Source organism: Poeciliopsis prolifica, unplaced genomic scaffold (genome assembly GCF_027474105.1).
Source record: "Poeciliopsis prolifica strain line A6 unplaced genomic scaffold, Auburn_PproV2 SCAFFOLD083, whole genome shotgun sequence".
Taxonomy (NCBI): Eukaryota; Metazoa; Chordata; class Actinopteri; order Cyprinodontiformes; family Poeciliidae; genus Poeciliopsis; species Poeciliopsis prolifica.
Window position 1 is genome coordinate 799,658 of NW_026562458.1, and position 19,633 is coordinate 819,290.

The 19,633-nt window shown below is 39.5% G+C and overlaps 1 protein-coding gene across 1 annotated transcript in view; it reads right to left on the reverse strand.

The window, feature by feature from the left end:
• Positions 1-5,019: 5,019 nt before the first annotated feature.
• LOC129353044 (ribonuclease inhibitor-like) overlaps positions 5,020-19,633 on the reverse strand; it is a 56,368-nt gene continuing 41,754 nt past the window's right edge. The window contains exons 5-10 of the mRNA XM_055022252.1: positions 9,555-9,728; positions 9,273-9,446; positions 8,551-8,724; positions 8,269-8,442; positions 6,073-6,119; positions 5,020-5,931 (exon numbers count right to left, since the gene is read on the reverse strand). Coding sequence (XP_054878227.1) covers positions 5,402-5,931; positions 6,073-6,119; positions 8,269-8,442; positions 8,551-8,724; positions 9,273-9,446; positions 9,555-9,728 — 1,273 coding nt within the window. The 3' untranslated portion in view covers positions 5,020-5,401. The remainder of the gene's footprint in view (positions 5,932-6,072; positions 6,120-8,268; positions 8,443-8,550; positions 8,725-9,272; positions 9,447-9,554; positions 9,729-19,633) is intronic.

Below are 19,633 nucleotides of genomic sequence, written 5' to 3' on the forward strand. Positions count from 1 at the left end.
TGGTGCAGAAAAGATAATTGAAATTTTTTTTTCTGTTCAATGAAATATTTAACCGTGCTGTGCTGGAGTCATTCAGGACATGACACTATATGTTTTTAATATACAGATCACAGTCTTCATAAGTTGAAAACAACATGTCAGCTTTGTAAGCTAATCTAGTTATGATTAGGTTACATTAACTTATTATGATGTGAATGGTGAACATCCATACTTTGATAAAGGCATGTTTAGCATTCCATACACCAGCTTTCCTCTTTATCTAAAATGTTTTCTGATTAGTTTAGACTAAATGTATTTGGCAAGTGTAACCCAGTGTTAAAAACAAAAGTGAAAGATATTAATTTGATGTCTTTTTTTCACAAGATTGGAAAGTATAAATGTAAGAACGCTGTGTGCGTCAGACAGGCACTAATTCAGATCTCTCATCAATTGAATCGTCCTCGGTTAGAAGGACTAGGCAACTCCGAAGATGCAGCTTCGAAGGTTTATTGTAGACTGACAAGCATCGATGAATATGGGAGGAAAGGTGGTACAGTAGATGAGTTTATGTATGTGTATGTGTGTGTGTGTGTGTGTGGTTATCTGAAACAGAAAAAACAATAAAGGTACATTAATAACTATGCAAGCAAGAACGGCTACACATAGGTATACGACAAAGAATGGTCTGCAGCACCACATAAATCCACCGGAGGGCACTACAATACCATCGGTAAAATGTAAGCACACTAATGACAAAACTGTCAGAAATACAAGTTAGTGGTAAATACGCTTACGTAATAATAATACAATAATATATATGTGACATATATATAACCGAGTATAGCACAACCTGAACTATTACAGATAATTTTCTGTACCGTCGGCAGCCAAACACGAGGATTTCCCCACCTCCTGCGCTAACAATCGACATAAACACCAGTATCGTATATGAAACGGCACACTTGCATCATATAAAACTTACACAGGTTTTACACAAACAGGATAAAAAGGGATTGATGGTGGATGTCACCCGCAGATACCACTCCTTACAACAGTCACACAGGAACATGAGATCAAAAAACTAGCCCAGCTATGTGCAATGATAACAAGCAAAGGAAACATAGATCCACCATGGGTAATGTAGTTGTACCAGAATGGACAGACTTTTAACAATAAAGAGATTTTGTTTTGTTTTACTCAGAAATATATACTATATGTAAAAGTGCCAAAAATCTTTAAAAGCTGTGAAGTAGGCCTTTAGTGATTGTTTTCCTGATGGATTGGGCAACCAATGGCTGGCGTGGTCTGATATTGCGTCAGCCAATGGGGTTGATTGTCCTGCCCTTTTTACTACTGTGCTGAGATTCTGCTCAGAATGCATCAGATGCGGTTGAGAACTCACAGCTGACCATTGTTTTCATTAGAGCCTGAAAGAGCTTGTAAAATCTGGACAAATGTTTCCTTTGAGAACAGCTGCGACTGGGGAAAAAAATCCCCATTAGCGTCAGACACCGTCAGAGCATTGGTCAGGTTTTCTTTTATGGTGCACTTTTTGCCTGGAGTGCCCAGAGACTTCAACACCCACTTCTTCTGAATTTGGATAGCGAGCCCCATCCCAGAGGACCCAGTGATATGGTAGATAGTGACCTGACTGGTCACTAACCTTGAAATACTGAGAGAATTGACTGACACATTGGAAGAGACTGGAAAAACACTGAATTGACTGATACATTGAAACGACTGTTTTTTATTTTATTTTCTGTTTTTAAAAAAAACACATGCAATTTTGTTACAATTGTACATGTGAATCCACAATTATTTATATTATTAAGTTTTACTCTTTCTTATTGACACTTTGTGCACTCCCTTGTTGTTATTCACACTTAGGCTCCTGAGAATTTAGAATCTTTTGATCAGGCCCAACTTTTTCAAATATACTTTAATATTATTGGTATTAGTCAGAGAAGTAAACTGAATAACCTGCCATTTGCTATTATTAGGTGTATTTATAGTAACTTGTGGGCTACATACAATAATAAAAATTTGGCGAGCCAGCCAGGAGTCAACCCTAGAATCTTCTGATCAGAACCAACATTTTAAATATACTTTAATAGTATTGGTATTAGTCAGAGAAGTAAATTGAATAATCTGCCATTTGCTATTATTAGGTGTATTTATAGTAACTTGTGGGCTACATACAATAATAAAAATTTGGCGAGCCAGCCAGGAGCTTAGCGTTCTGTGATACAGTGGAATAACGATTTGAATCTTGTCTGTTAACACATTGGTACAATGGATTTCATTGAAAAATTAGGAATTAAGGTACCAAATGCACTCATTGTTAGCGGTTTAACTGGATCTCAAAAGGATGATTTTTTAAAACTTTTTGCAACAATGTGGTACAATAAATAGGACACTAACAGTCAATGATAGATCATCTGACTTTTCATCAGAACTGTGTTGTGGAGTTTAGCTCTGCTTTAGCTGTTCACCAATTAACACCTGCATTGCATTACCTGTATCCATCAGCTGATAATCCATATGTTTAAAACTGTATCCGCACCCTAACAGAGGCTTACACAAAAACCTTCAGGGGTAGTGTTACTGATACCTACCTCACTGATCTAAAGTTCTTAGCTAAGTTAAGTGGGAAGGATTTTTGAAGAAGTTTTGGGGGAAGTGATGTCAAAGTTTGAAGAGTCCATGGGACCTGTTGAGGCAGTTGCAAGCCCGTGTCCTAATAATGACACAGAGCCTACACAAAGTGTTGTTTTCCCTCCAAATCACATTGATAACGCCCACTATTCTAAGCTTGTTCAGAGCCCTGATCCTAGTTCTTTGAAACTTATCCAGAAACCTCACATGTTAGGCCAAATCAATCTAGTCTCACCCTGAAGTACAGAGGACTGTGGTTGAACATGTCAAAACTACAGAGAAGACATTGAATACTCATTCCACTCTGAGGTTGAGAGCTTTCTCTGGAAATTTTTTTTCTATTTTTATTCTAACTGCTCCATTACATTTCATGTTTAGAGTTTTTAATCTTTCTTAAAGGATTGTTTTTGATACACAGTGAGTAATTGCCATAATGTTGAGCAGATTTGTAGAATTAATCTCTCTGTTTCTCTGGAATTAAAGTGTGCTCATAATCCAATTAAATGTTCAGATCTACTTTCTTTCCCTTCAATGAAGCAGAAAAATGTTTTTTGCACATGAATTTAATTGATGTAACAAGATAAATGTGTCAAAATTAGTTCAATTAACTGATGTAAAAATCACTTTCATCAAATTAAATACATTAAAAATGTTTTCAGATGAACAAATTATAGCATAATGAAGTTTCTTTTCTCTATCGACAGATTTCAACATCTTAACATCTTAATCCCAGTTTGTGACATTTGGTCTCCAAGCTGATAAGTGGAGATTAATCTGCATGGCAGGAAAACTGGGATGATGAATGGATGAATGCAGCTCTAAATAAAATCAACTCATTGGGTCTTATCCGGTCTCAAAACACTATGTTTGAAATGCATTGCATGGTGACACAACTTTGGATGTGGAGGTTTGGTTTCCTGCAGGAGATTAAAGCCAAACACAGACTGGAGGAAACGCTCACAGTTCTGAGTGGAAATAGGCTTTAATCAATTAACAGCAGAAGTTTTACTTTTATTATTAACACTTTTAATGGACCAAATTCCTGATGATTTTAGACCAAATTTGAAAGTGGAAATGTCCGTAATCAGTCATACATCAATATTTCGGCCCAAATCTTCATATTGATGCATCCCTGTATGTAACATTTAGACTAGATTGTATCAAGTGGGAAAGTAGGAAAACTGCATTCCTGCAGCATGTTTTAAATGTTGATGTTGAGGGTGGAGTGTTTGGTCGGAGACATCAGAACGTGAGACAGCGACACCAGCAGCCAGTCCTCCACCTCTTGGCTCTCGTACTATAAAGGTCATAAAGGTCACTGCTCAGGTTCTGCAAGAGGAGAGACATTCATGGGATCAACGTTCAGATTGGAGGCAACAGGAACAAAACAAACTGCAGTGAAACATTCAAGCTGAAAGAATAACGAGCAAAAACCCAATTAACTGGTGGAAACTAATTGGGTTAGTGTTACGGGTAGGGTTAGACAAACCTGTACTTAAGTATATTTATATATTTTACATTGTTTCCATGTTAAATTCAAAATGTATATATATTAAACTTTCTAACTTCTTTCCTGCAGTTACAGGGTGAGTCTTTCTTCATGACTCTTTAAGGAATGAGAAGCTCAATGTTTTTATCCAACCTTGTTATTAATCAGTGAAATAAGTTGGAGGAGAGACGTTTGGTTCCTGTTGCAGCTCAGTGTTAATCTGTTTAATCTGAGAGATTAGCTCCAGTCTAACACTGCAGTGAGGATTAAAAGCAGCCAGACAAGGTGAGGGACGGAGGAGAGGTCACCATCAGGAAGCTTGAACCTCTGCAACAAACTGCATTTTAATCCCAACCAGCTGCTGATTTTACTGTGTTTTGGGATTTCCCATTAAATCCTTTATTTTCTGCTTTGGGTTGAATCAGGTGTGGCCCACATTGGCGCTGTGGCGGGTCATATCCATGTTGATTTATTCTCAGCTAAAAACAGGTTTACTTTTTGTTATTAGATGTAAAATATAGCAGTGATGCAGCGATCAGACCTTTTCTGTTCAACACTGATCTCCAGATTTCATCATGCTCTGATCTTCCAGTTCCTGGGATTTTTTCTCCAAAGAGAAAAATGTTCTGCAGGTTCTGAGTTTCAGGTAGTAGTTCTGAATGAAACAGAAAATATTAAGATTTTCCCACTTTATGCTTCAAAGCATTGACCTCTGACCTTCATGGGATGGGAATGTTTTACTTTAATTAGGACTTTCTGAAAGGCAGAGTTGATGAAAAAATCTTTTTAATGCAAATATTAAAATCTGAACAGGAAAAAAACAGAATGAGCAGCAAATTAACCAAATGCAGAAGAAAAATGTTTTTATTTAAAACACGAAGAAAAACTGCAGCAAATTTACAATAAGAAGATTTAATATTCAAATCTGACATGTTGAGAAAAATAGGAGCCGATAGAAACAGAAAATGATCAGATTGAGAAAAACTGATCAATATTTCAATGAAATCTGATGAATGAATGTAAAAAATAAGAGAAACAACATCTTGATATTCAGTGTGAATTTTTGACTGGAAACAGACAGAAAAACATGAGGATCCTGGAATAATCCTGGAATAATCCTGGAATAATCCCAGTTTCCATTATTGAAGGACTGGAAGAAGAAAAAGTTTCCAAGGACTCAATCAGAATCGTTTCACCAAGAAATAGATTGTAGAGACTGAACTATCTTTTCAACAGTGAGAGAGTTTCTCTAACAGGAGGAAAAACTTTAGACTCAAATCAGCTCAGGAACACTGAAGAGGAACCAGAACTGGACCTCCAGAACCTAAATCCAGGAATCAGAGGTTCAGTGAATGTGGTGTTGAAGGTGTGGAGGAGGATCAGTGAGTCAGAGGAGACTCTGTAGAAGGACAGAATGCCAGCAGGACAGTCCACATACACTGCTACTCTGTTAGAGACAGAGGAGGAGGAGAGAGGAGTTTCTCTGTCATTGTGCCAGACAGAGTAACCAACATCATCAGAGCAGCTCAGACTCCAGGAATGATCATTCCATCCAAACAAACTGTCTCTACTGAATCCTTTCCTCCTGATTCTTCTGTAACTCACTGATATATTAACATCTCCTCTCCACTCAACCTCCCAGTAACAGCGACCAGTCAGACCAGTTCTACACAGCAGCTGAGGAAAATCAAATCTGTCTGGATGACCAGGATATGACTGAAGCTCCTCCCATGTCACCTTCCTGTTGTCTTCAGACAGTTTGAGTTTTCTGCTCACTGTGTTTGTGTCGATGGTGAGTTGACAGGAATCTGATGGAGAACAAACACAATCCAGCTGCAGTTATTGATCATTTATTGACACTTTGACTCCTGAATGAGTGATGTGACAGTTTGAAGATGGTTGAATGTGAGCTGCTTTGTTGTCATGAATCAGATGAAAAACACACTTACATTTCCTCAGACCTGGAGTCAAGAATCGGCCTCCAGCAGGCCTCACCCTGAAAGGAGGAGGGGGGTCAGACTATCAGACTCTTTCAGCAGCAAACATGGACATTACATGTCTCTCAGACACACATTGTCCTCCACTGAGACAGGAACAGTCCAACATCTGGATTGCAAACTGCAGTGGATGTAGGAAGGACAGTTGGTGCTGCTGCAGCACAACTCATTTCTCCAAACACAGGAAAAGCTCCAACAGAGAGGAGAAAGGAAATCCCTCAGTAACAACCTGAAGAAACTCACTGAAGCCTAAAAGGACATCAGGAAACTAAGGAAACATTTCTGGAAGCTCCACCTGATTTAATAATCAGCATTAAAATACAATCAATCTAAACTCTGATCAACACCTGGATACCTGATCCATCCACACTCCCACACACAGATGAAGGAATGAAACACTAAACAGCCCTGCTGCTGAAAACCTGCTGTGGCCTCACTGTAATATCCAGAAATACAAACATTAAAAAGGAGAAGCTGCATCACATTCAACAAAGATTCAACAAGAATCAAAGATTTGATCTCTGAGCTCAGACTCACAAACCAGGGAGAGGCTTCCATCATCACACACCTCTGACAAACACCTCCAACCTTTCAGCACTTCCTCTACCAACCAGCACCACCAGGTGGCGCTGCACACATTTACAATGAGCCCAAGAAGAAGAAGCAGCATCCTGAATCCAGTAGATTTAATATTAATTTATTGAATATGACTGTAGATGTAAATATGAGATTATTGACATTAATCCAGTAAAAGGATGTGGAGAAGTTTAACGTTACTGGGACATTCATGGCAGGAGACGCTGCGATCCATGCGCCCCGACCGCAGTAATCAATGTTACTGCCAGTTCAGCTGCTTACAACTATTTAATTGCTTTATTTATTGCAGTCAATTTAAACTAGAAGCTGGTAAGATTACATAAAACTTTACTAACTTAAATCAATATCAGATCCAGAACTCAGAGTTTAGCAGCTTAACTTGCCTCCATATGTTTTTCATATTTGATGGTGAATTTTTGAAAGTTATCAGTTCATGATATCAGGGAGGCAAAGGCACCAGAATCATTGATTACTTTCAAACTAACCAACAAATCAAAAAGCTCAAAGCGACTTGGATGTAACTTGTAACACAACAATTTATAGAAATGTAGTGAAGTAGAAAGTACAGATACTGTAAAATGTAGTGGAGTAAAAGTTCCCAGGATTAAATCTACTTATGAACAGAAACATGAAAAATGTCCTTAAGTTCAGGAACAAAGTTCTTGTCCCAACAACAGGATCAGGTGAAGGACCTCTGCAGTCCCATGATGCTTCCTCTCCCTCTTCTAAACCATCTGATGGGCTGATATCATCCCTCTACTTTATCAATAAAATCTGATTCTTTCTCTTATTACCATTCCATTATTGATCATAAATGTGACGTCAGAGCTGTGGATCTGGAATCTGATTGGTCGGATGGATATTTCCTGGTTTTCCAACATGAAGGGTCTCTGCCTTTTTCTAACAAGTTGGGAATTTTCCCCAAACTTCATTGAACATTCCCAAAAGTTTTTCCAACTACTGAAAACCTGAACACATTAGTCTTTTCTTGGATCTGTCTAAAAGGTTTTATTATTGTTTTTTTAATTTCTACCAGTCAACAGAGCACAATTCTACTTTTTCACCATCATTCACTGCAATTCTTCATTTCCTCTGGAAAACAAGGGATTTCCATTCTCTCCTGATTCTTTTCATTCTTTGATCATTTTCCAGATGTCGCCCCCTGGTGGACATCAAACTACTAAATGGTATAAACTGTTAAAATTCTCACTTTCTTTCTTTGCCTCATGAATTGTTTTCTTCATTTTTATGTAATTTATATTTTATTACATTCTGGAAGTTGTGAGTTTTGTTTAAAATCTAAAGTTCTTTATTTTTCTCTCCCAGAACTTTAAACATCCATCTGACCAACATGGAGTTACTTTTCTTCTAATCTTTGCTTCTTGGGGCTGATTGGTCTGGAGCTCCATCAAATATTGTTTTAAATTCTTTCTGCCATCAGTGGATCATCATGGAAATCTAATTGAACTTCTGTTTTCTCTGACTAAAGACATTTCTCCCTCTTCCTCCTCTATCAGACCTTCTCTGCTCCTGCAGCAGGTTCCTCCATACCTGAGAGCTTCCAGTCTCCAGTGTGGATCCTTCAGTCCAGCCGACAGCAGCTTCACTCCTGAGTCTCCTGGATGATTGTAGCTCAGGTCCAACTCTTTCAGATGGGAGGGGTTGGAGGTCAGAGCTGAGGCCAGAGAAGCACAGCCTTCCTCTGAGACCAAACAGCCTGATAAGCTGCAGACACACAATTCATCACATGATGAGAAAATGAGAACATTGAGGTAGAAACCAAGGTCTGAACTGATGGATGGATGGATGGATGGATGGATGGCCCAGAGTTACCTGAGAGTTTCCAGGTTGCAGTTTGGACTCTTCAGTCCAGCAGAGAGAAGCTTCACTCCTGAATCCTGCAGGTTGTTGTTACTCAGGTCCAGTTCTCTGAGACTGGAGGACTGGGAGCTGAGAACTGAGGACAGAGCTTCACAGCTTCTCTCTGAGAGGTTACAGTAACTCAGTCTGAGGAGACAGGGAGGAAAATATGTTATTAAATAATTCATCAAAATGTCTTTTTCCTGTCAACAATGTTCCTCTTTACTGATTTAATGGACTGTTTTATATATAATCATGTTGCCTTTTGTTGTGAACTGGTTCAGTCTATATTTGGGTCTCCAGCCATGAAGGACTGAACTAAAGGCAACAAGGAGGCTGGCAAGAGAAATATGAAATTCCTCTATGAACTAAATGAATCCATGTCAGTTTTAACAGAAAGAGTCCAATGAAGCCTGAGAATCAAGGCTGGGCTGAAGATCAGCATCAGGCTCAGTTTGAGGATCAGCATCAGAGCTGGTTTGAGGGAAAACAGCAGCTTGAATCAAAGCAGAGCAAATCTACAGTTTCATCTTTACATGTTTAACTGAAGAGCAACTGAAAAAAACTGTTCCTTTGAGCAACAAGCTAATTATTCAGCTTCATACTAAATGTTTGCCAGCAGACTGACTAAAGACATTTCTCCCTCTTCCTCCTCTATCAGACCTTCTCTGCTCCTGCAGCAGGTTCCTCCATACCTGAGAGCTTCCAGTCTCCAGTGTGGATCCTTCAGTCCAGCCCACAGCAGCTTCACTCCTGAGTCTCCTGGATGATTGTAGCTCAGGTCCAACTCTTTCAGATGGGAGGGGTTGGAGGTCAGAGCTGAGGCCAGAGAAGCACAGCCTTCCTCTGAGACCAAACAGCCTGATAAGCTGCAGACACACAATTCATCACATGATGAGAAAATGAGAACATTGAGGTAGAAACCAAGGACTGAACTGATGGATGGATGGATGGATGGACGGATGGCCCAGAGTTACCTGAGAGTTTCCAGGTTGCAGTTTGGACTCTTCAGTCCAGCAGAGAGAAGCTTCACTCCTGAATCCTGCAGGTTGTTGTTACTCAGGTCCAGTTCTCTGAGACTGGAGGACTGGGAGCTGAGAACTGAGGACAGAGCTTCACAGCTTCTCCATGAGAGGTTACAGCCACTCAGTCTGAGGAGACAGGGAGGAAAATATGTTACTAAATAATTCCTGAAAATCTATGTTCTTTCAGATCAACAATGTTTTTATTGGACAGAGAAGGAACTGTCTTATTTTACACAACCTTTGCATTTGTTGTGAACTTCTTTATTCTATAGTTGTTCAACCTCCAGCCATAAAGGACTGAACTACAGGTAACAAAGAGGTTAGAAAGAGTATTGTAAATTTCCACAATTAACTGAATTAATCCAATTTCAACTTTAGCAGTGTAAGAGCTTTGATGCTTTAATATGTAACACTATGTTGAGCTGCTGCAGGAAGTCTGTTTCTTTTTGCACAACCCCCAATGGGACACGTTGAAGAAACAAAGCACCAAAACATAAATTAAAACATGAATATTTACCTCATAATTAGCAGATTTTTATTAAAAATAACTGCAGTGACAATGTGTGTCCTTACAGAGCTTTGTTGGAGGCTTTAACCACTGGCAGCAGCCTCAGAAGAACCTCCTCTGAAGCAGAGTATTTCTTCAGGTCAAACACATCCAGATCTTTTCCTGATGACACTAAGATGAAACCCAGAGCTGACCACTGAGCAGGAGACAGTTTATCTGTGGAGAGACTTCCTGAACTCAGAGACTGTTGGATCTCCTCCACTAGAGAACGATCATTCAGTTCATTCAGACAGTGGAACAGATTGATGCTTTTCTCTGCAGACACATTCTTACTGATCTTCTCCTTGATGTACTGAACTGTTGCCTGATTGGTCTGTGAGCTACTTCCTGTCTTTGTCAGCAGACCTTGTAGGAGTCTCTGATTGGTCTGCAGTGAAAGTCCCAGGAGGAAGCGGAGGAACAAGTCCAGGTGTCCATTTGGACTCTGTAAGGCCTGGTCAACAGCTCTCTGATGGAGAGAATTTAGTTTAGAGTCTCTAGATAATGAAAGGCTCTCAGGTATTTGTGTTTCTTCCATCAGGTTGACTCCAGAGTTGATGAAGGTCAGATGAACATGAAGAGCAGCCAGAAACTCCTGAACACTCAGATGGACGAAGCAGAACACCTTGTCCTGGTACAGACCTCTCTCCTCTTTAAAGATCTGTGTGAACACTCCTGAGTACACTGAGGCTGCTCTGATATCGATGCCACACTCTGTCAGGTCTGATTCATAGAAGATCAGGTTTCCTTTCTGCAGCTGATCAAAAGCCAGTTTTCCCAGAGACTCAATCATCTTCCTGCTCTCTGGACTCCAGTGTGGATCTGTTTCAGCTCCTCCATCATACTTGACCTTCTTCACTTTGGTCTGAACCACCAGGAAGTGGATGTACATCTCAGTCAGGGTTCTGGGCAGCTCTCCTCCCTCTCTGGTCTCCAACACATCCTCCAGAACTGTAGCAGTGATCCAGCAGAAGACTGGGATGTGGCACATGATGTGGAGGCTTCGTGATGTCTTCATGTGGGAGATGATCCTGCTGGCCTGCTCCTCATCTCTGAATCTCTTCCTGAAGTACTCCTCCTTCTGAGGGTCATTGAACCCTCTGACCTCTGTCACCATGCTAACACATTGAGGAGGGATCTGATTGGCTGCTGCAGGTCGTGTGGTTATCCAGAGGAGAGCAGAGGGAAGCAGTTTCCCCCTGATGAGGTTTGTCAGCAGAACATCCACTGAGGTGGACTCTGTAGCATCAGTCAGGATCTCCTTGTTGTGGAAGTCCAGTGGAAGTCGACTCTCATCCAAGCCATCAAAGATGAACAGAACCTGGAAGTGTTCAAAGCTGCAGATTTCTTTGGTTTCACTAAAGAAGTGATGAACAAGTTCCACCAAGCTGAACTTTTTCTCTTTCAGCACATTCAGCTCTCTGAAGGTGAATGGAAATATGAACTGGATGTTCTGGTGGGCTTTGTCTTCAGCCCAGTCCAGAGTGAACTTCTGTGTTAGGACTGTTTTCCCAATGCCAGCCACTCCCTTTGTCATCACTGTTCTGATTGGTTGATCTCTTCCAGGTGGGACTTTAAAGATGTCTTCTTGTCTGATTGTTGTTTCTGGTCTGTGTGGTTTCCTGGATGCTGTTTCAATCTGTCTGACCTCATGTTCATCATTGACCTCTCCAGTCCCTCCCTCTGTGATGTAGAGCTCTGTGTAGATCTGGTTCAGAAGGGTTGGACTTCCTGCTTTAGCAATTCCCTCAAACACAGACTGGAACTTCTTCTTCAGATCAGATTTAAGTTTTTGTTGACAAACTGGAGCAAAAAGTCCTAAATTAACACAATAAAAATCAGATTTGAAAAAAAAATCATATTTTTGAATTTGAATTTATCAATTCAAATTTCTGAAGAAATGCACCTACTGATCTGCCAATGGTCAGCCAGCTTTTCCTGCTTCATCTTCCTCAGGAAGTTCAGTGTAATCTTCATCACTGCCTCTCTGCTGCTCCTCCTCTGTTCTTCATCATCATCATCACCTTCCAACACTTCATCATCTCTCTGACTCTCTGAATGTTCTGGGTAATCTGGACTCAGAACTTTCTGGATCTTCTTCAGTTCTTTCTTCACATAAGTGACAATATTTTCCTCCAGCAGCTGGAACAGAATAATAGATGAAGGAAACATCAGAGTGAAATCATGGAGCCAAACACCAGATGGATGTTGGACAGACTGACAGTTGTGAAGAGGTTTTATTCGTATTAAATGAGGTTCCTTTATGTATCATATAAATGTAATGTTTTTTGAATCACAGTCAAGGTGTTTTTCTGTGCAGCTGGAAATGGTGTTTCCAGGGTTGCTGAACTTCCCCAGACAGTTATTTGGGAACTCGCTGTTTTTCCCGTGGCCTTCCCTGCATGGAGATAGGGTGTTTAATTTTCACCTCCCATAGACATTACAGTGAATGAGCATACAAGGTTTCGTATGTTTTCCTTTGTTTATTTTGTTTGGTCTTCGAAGCTCGAGTCTCCGCCTCGGTAGTAAAGAGAGATGAATAAAGTAACTATGCAACTCTGGGTTCCTCAGAGCGGATCCTAATTTGTGCCTAATGCAGTGTATTTCTTGCTCTCCGTCTGCAGATGTATTAAAGATTGTTTTTGCTCCCTGACTTTTGTCTGGATCTCAGTCTCTGAATTGTGCACTTCACAATTTGGTGCATTGGCCGGGAACCTTCGCTGGTTCATCCAAGTCGGTGGACCTCAGGAGAGGGCTGATCACCAAACCTTCAAACTGGTTTTCCTCCAAACCTCTGCCAGGTCTGTCTGAGAAAAAGAGGAGTCTTCTGGTGCTCCACCGGGTTGGATCAGCCACGACAGGATAAAAATAGAGCTGAGAGGGGCTGCAAAACATCTTAAGGTATGTAGGTCTATTTATTTAGACTGAGTTGTAGGTCTGTCAATTTTAGACCGAGTCCTGTAGGTCTGTCGATTCAGACTGAGTTCCCCTAGGTCTATTAATTTAGACTGAGTTTGTAGGTCTATTAATTTAGACTGAATTTGTAGGTCTATTAATTTAGACTGATTCCTGTAGGTCTATTAATTTAGAGTGAGTTGTAGGTCTATCAAATTAGACTGAGGATTGAAGTCAACGTTTCAAATAAATGTTTTAAATTGTAGGAGGTTTGCAAAATTACAATTAGAGAATGGGGAATTATGTGTTCAGTATTTGTCACAATGGTATAAATTTGGATTTCCTATTCATGGGTTATTTGAACCCGAGTTTTTTGATAGTAATTTACTGCTACAGAAACAACAGCTGCTGAGGAAAAAATAATAATAAAAAGAAATAAATAAAAAGAAAAGAAGAAAAAGAAAAATCTCACTCGACCATTTACAAATAATGCAAGCACACACACTTACACTCAGAGTCTGGAAACAGGAATAAAAATAAAAAATAAAAAAAAACACGACAACATAGATTTCAGATGGTTCAGAAAGCTGAAGAAAGAAAAAGAAACATGAGAAATCAGCTGAACAAGATAAGAAAAATAAGAAAACTAATGACTGTTTTTCTCTCTTCCCAACATGTAAACCTGCTGCGATGAGCTTGCATCCAGCGGCACCAACGGGTTCACCTGGCATCGCTAGACTCTATTCAACTTTTCCTCCTTACCAACCATCAGCCTCACTGAGGAAAGACTTTTTTTTGGACATTGATGACCATTATCCCTACGGCCTGAAGACTGAGGAGGAAGACACTATGCCTCCCCTGGATGGGGAAGAAGAAAATACTTTTTACTCCAGTTGCTGAGAACACCCGGATGAGAAAGAAACAGCAAGAAACTCTACAACACCAGCCTAAGCCTTCACCAGGTGCTTTGACTGATCTTCAGTGTCCCATGTATGGACCGTGAGGTTGAAGAGACCCAACTACACAATTCTGCCAACTCACCTGCTTCATCAGGCTGCCCTGAACATCCACAGCCACAGCAAGAACAGTATGGACAGTATGGACAGCCACTACAGTATGGACAGTATGGACAGCAAGGACAGTATTGGCAGTCACAAAGCAACACACTGCCTGATGTTTGTTTAATCTGTGGACAACAAGGACGTTGGGACAGAGACTGCTTCCAGAGACAATTCAGAAACAACCAGGAGGCCGTAGGTTGCACAGAGCCCGAGGAGGAAGATTTGATGTCAACCAAAGAGGCTTCCCCAGATGGGTCAAGATTTTCCTTTAAGAGGTGGACTTACAGGACATCGTGGAGGGTATTCCAGCTAACTAGACCTGGTGCCGTTGGAGCAACTTCTGGTTCAGCAAATCGCAAGTACCAATATACACAACACATATGTAAAATATACAACTGAAATACACCAAGTCCTTCCCATGCTCAGTATTTCTGTCTATTGAATGTTCAGACACGGGGCTACGTGTCCAAAAACAAACTCCAACTGATTTAGTTTGTTCAAAACACCAAGTCTGCTCTACATTTTTAAATGGTTGATTACAGACCGACAATCTGAGGCCATTTTGCAAATGGCTCGTGAAAGAGTCCCTCCCACTTCCACTGTGATGTCAGTAAAATTCATTGCACAGCTCACGTGTCCATAGATCCAGCTGATGAGCTGGGTGACTCCTCCCTTCTGACACGCCCATCTTTGCTGCATGCAACTCACATGCTGGTCCGCTGAGACCTGCTTTTTTTTGCTGATTGTCACCTGAGCAACTGAGCTTCTTCACACTGACTGATTTTTTTTTTATTTCCTCATGTCTCTTTGGAAAACTTTTGGTCCTCTAGCAAAAGCAACACATGAAACAACTGATTGTATATGTCACTCAGAAAGTATTTATTTTTCGCCATCAACATGATTTGTTATCCCTTTCATCTGACTCTATTTTGAGCTCCTTGCCTGCCCATTTATGGGTTTCTTACAAATATGATGTGGCCTTAATAATAATAATAATAAAAAAATAATAATAATAAAAAATGAAAAACCAATTTACATAATGCCCAAATCAAATTGTCACTATCCCAATCAAAAACAATACCCTTTCAAACCAGAAACTGTGAAGAAACTCAGTGCTCGTGACCAACCTGTTGAGTGGAGGTTTGTTCAAGATCTTAGAGAAGTTAACAGGTCTGTCATTGCCAGAGCAGCTATTGTTCCAAATCCAAACACTATTTTATCACAAATTCCAACAGGCAGCATGTTTTTCACAGTCACTGATTTAGCAAATGTTTTTTCAGTGTTCCAATTCACCCAGAAAGCCAGTTCTGGTTCACTTCTCAGTTTAACAATAAACTCTACATCTTTACAAGACTTTGTTAGGACTACTATGAGAGTCCAACCATTTTTCACCAAGCATTGAATGAAAATCTTTCACATTTGAAACTTGCACCACAAACTGTTTTTTGCAGTATGTTGATGATTTATTATTGGCAGCTTCCATGATGTGTGTTTCTGTAAGCATAAAATTACTCAATTTTCTTTTTTTTTTTTTGCATTATCTGGTTATAAAAAGAAAGGAGAAAAAAAAATAATAATAAAAAAATAAAAAATAAAAAACGCAAAGAGAAACGGAAAAAAAAATTTAGAAAAAGCTAATTGCAGTTTGTGCGGCCATCTGTGACTTTCCTGGGTCATGTGATTTCCCCCAAGGGCAGAGCTTTATCAAGGATTGGAACTAATATGGCGTTACCTCTCCCTTAAAGAAAATAAACAACTATTGTAGGCATTTCATTCCAAGTTATGCTGAGATTGAGAAACCTCTGAGAGAAGTATGTCATGACAAGGGATTTGGATTATTAATGAGCTCACACATTTTACATAGGATTGAAGTAAAATGTGAATTGAAGTTGGTTTGACGTCATTCAAAGCGCTGAAAAAACACCTACAGAAACCTCCAACTCTGGGATTTTTCCCGATCTTTCCTGAATGTTTTATAGAGATGGTTAGATGAGAAGAGGGTTTTTTGTTTTGCTCCAAAAACATGGTGATAAATTGAAATTGGTCGCCTATTTTCCAAATTAGATCCTGTAGCAGCCGTATTGTCACGATGTTTGCGCGCAGTGGCAAGTGCAGAAAGGGCTGTTATGGCGTCTGGAGACATCGTGGTATTCTAATCTGATTTTGTACGCTTCCCATGATGTCACATTAATTTTGAGCACCTATCTGCTGTCAGATAGGCTGCATTATATACGCGTTGGTATACCATATTATATTTTGGTTGCATTTAAATTAAACAGAGGAAAATTTCTATAACATACAGCTGTGATAAATTTGAACTTAGATTAAAATACCTTTAATTGTCCAGGGACTATTATTTATAACAAAACTGGTTTTTTATTTAATGAAGCGCTTCAGCAGAAACATGATAAATTAGTTGCTGTAATTCTAAATTATATTGAGATCTCTTCTGTATGTGTAGATAAAGTTAAACTTTAAAACAGGATCCTGTACATTAGAGTTGAATTTAAACATTAATATGTTGTTAAAAGTAATTTTCTCTATTTGAAGCTTCATGTAAATTTGATCATTTCAATTTAAGACAATATGTATATAAAATGAGGACTGACTGTAAATATTTGACTGTAATGCAAATTGACTGACTCTGACTTTTGATGGCGTTCAATGTTTGTTTGTGTCGTTTCATGTTGGAGTGAATGTTTGTTACATGTTCTGTGTTTAATAAACATTGAACTAATATGCGCATGCGAAGAAGATAAAAACACAAAAATTGTAAGTGGTACATGACGAATGAGGTTAGGATCACGTCCTGGTCTGCACTCGTAACAGATGAGGGAAACATCTGGACGCCGAAATGGGGAACAACTCCCTTCGCCAGACAACATATAAAACTTTTCACTATGGCTAAAACGACACAAGGACTACACATCACGGTAAACACAGCGAAAGGTTCAATCATACCACCCTCATCTTTGCCCATATTGTCTAACTGTTGGAGGTTTTACCTATACTCATTCATCAGGAAAGGACCCACAATTTCTTTTTGTTCTTTGTGAGGGGGAATGTTACTCTTGTCTCACCATATTCTCCCACAGGTATTACTGTTTTTAGACAAACTCACGGCTGATGACTGGATCAGAGTAACGACAGGTATATGAATTTCTACAAATAATTGGTTATTATTGGCTGAAAGTACTGTGAATGTATCTAATACTGACTGTGTTGTCTGCATGGGACCGAGTCCTGTGCTTAGGATAATCCTGGCCCTTCTTTCTCTGAATGTGTTCTCGATGTCATGACTAAAACTAATCCATCTTCCCATTGTAACCAGTGGGACAGTGTTTACCCTCTCACTAAAACTAATCTTAGAAAACCTGTGTTTTCGACAATTGTAGCAAAAGTTAATTTCACATGCATTATTATAACCGGAACTCTTAAATTTGAAACTCTCAATTCACAAAATTGTTCAAATATAATTCGGGTGCCAGCAGATTTTAAACCAATTTCCAGAAGCGATGTTTGGTGGTGTGGTGATTATTACAGATTATTTGATGGGTTACCAAAAAACTCAGCTGGCCTGTGTGCACTCGTAACACTCTTGTTACCAGTTTCTATTTATAGGATGCAGGTTAAAGATGCGACTAATGGTCTGGACCGTTTCCAGTTTCTCTTATCTAACTGGCAACGTACAACAAAAAAACCCTCCTTAGAAATTTATGTAAGTTCCGAGAGACACCAGTTAAATTAGTTTGGATCTTTATCTAAGATTCCCTAACTTGGAATCTACTCTAAATGTTCATGCTATATCTAATATTTTATACGTCTAAAGGTTAACTATCTCTATAGTTATGCTAACTACACTTCTATTCTCAACACCCCTTGCAAAAAACTGTGCATACTTATGCCTGGTTGGATAATAATCCTGTGCAGTCGTCCGTTTCTGATTCTGTCTCAAATGCTTTGCTGACTACAAGTGTGGCCCAGTTCCATGGGCCTCCTGACTCGCCTGATGTTGAGGTTGAATTTGTTCTGCAGCAACCAAGGTTTTTCTCATCCCAAGTACAAGTGAATTGATGCTTCCTTTTGATTTTTATCTTTAATGTGAAATTTTTGCTTCCAGGTTTTTGCTTTGCTTAATGTCACAAGAGGTCAAAACACACTTGCTGAAACACTCCTATGATGTTCATATTTGCAACCATTTTTGATGGCGAAGGTGACCTGATGTTTTGTGTTTCTCAACCTGTTTTCTAACTTTACTACATTGTTATTACAATTTACACTCATTTTATTTTTAATTCATTTTATCATTTTATCAGTTGCTTCATTTTACCATTCAAGACATTTTATCATTTATGGATTTCATTCACTTGATTGTTTTTTGCTCCCTTAAAAAAAAATAAAAAAAAATAGGGTGAAATTGTGAAGAGGTTTCATTCGTATTAAATGATGTTCCTTTATGTGTCATATAAATGTAATGTTTTTTGTATCTCAGTCAAGGTGTTTTTCTGTGCAGCTGGAAAAGGTGTACAAACTAATGAACCAAGATGTGTGTACTGTAGTAAGTTTCCAGGGTTGTTGAACTTCCCCAGACAGTTATTTGGGAACTCGCTGTTTTTCCCGTGACCTTCCCTGCATGGAGACAGAGTGTTTAGTTTTCACCTCCCATAGACATTACAGTGAATGAGCATACAAGGTCTCATATGTTTTCCTTTGTTTTTTTTGTTTGGTCTTCGAAGATTGAGTCTCCGCCTCGGTAGTAAAGAGAGATGAATAAAGTAACTATGCAACTCTGGGTTCCTCAGAGCGGATCCTAATTTGTGCCTAATGCAGTATATTTCTTGCTCTCCGTCTGCAGATGTATTAAAGATTGTTTTTGCTCCCTGACTTTTGTCTGGACCTCAGTCTCTGAATTGTGCACTTCACACAGTCCTCTGGTCTACAAAGTGGAGCATGAAGGTGACTTTGAACAGAACATATGGAAAGTAATTGTTGTTCATATACAGACCATAAATATGGAGTCCAGCTCTGTTTGATGCTGCTGGGACAGATGGACCACTGGGAACCTCTGAGCTCTGCTGGTCCACTCTGTGGAGGAACCAGGAACAATTAGGAAGTCAGGAAATATTCATCCAGCAGTTTTCACAGAAGAAATCACCAAGAGTTTCACATTAAAAGTCCCTAATATAGTAAAACATACCATCACACAAACACAATTCAAATTGAGGAAGAGGAAAATTATCTACACTGATGAATATCAGTAACACCAGAATAATCCAGGAACCATTTTGAAAAGTTTATTTTGAAGTTGAACTTCAAACAGTCCAAACTGTCAGCAGATCTGATGCTGGTGGAGACAGTTTCCCAGAGCTTGGGGACAGTGGAAGTGAAGGCTCTGTCCACACAGGTCTTCAGGACAGTGTGGGACATCCATCAGGTTCTGATGACTAGATCTGAGGTGATGTGGACTTGGAGGAGGACTGAGATATGTGTGTCCATGTGGGATCCTCTCCTGGATATTAGAGGGGGAA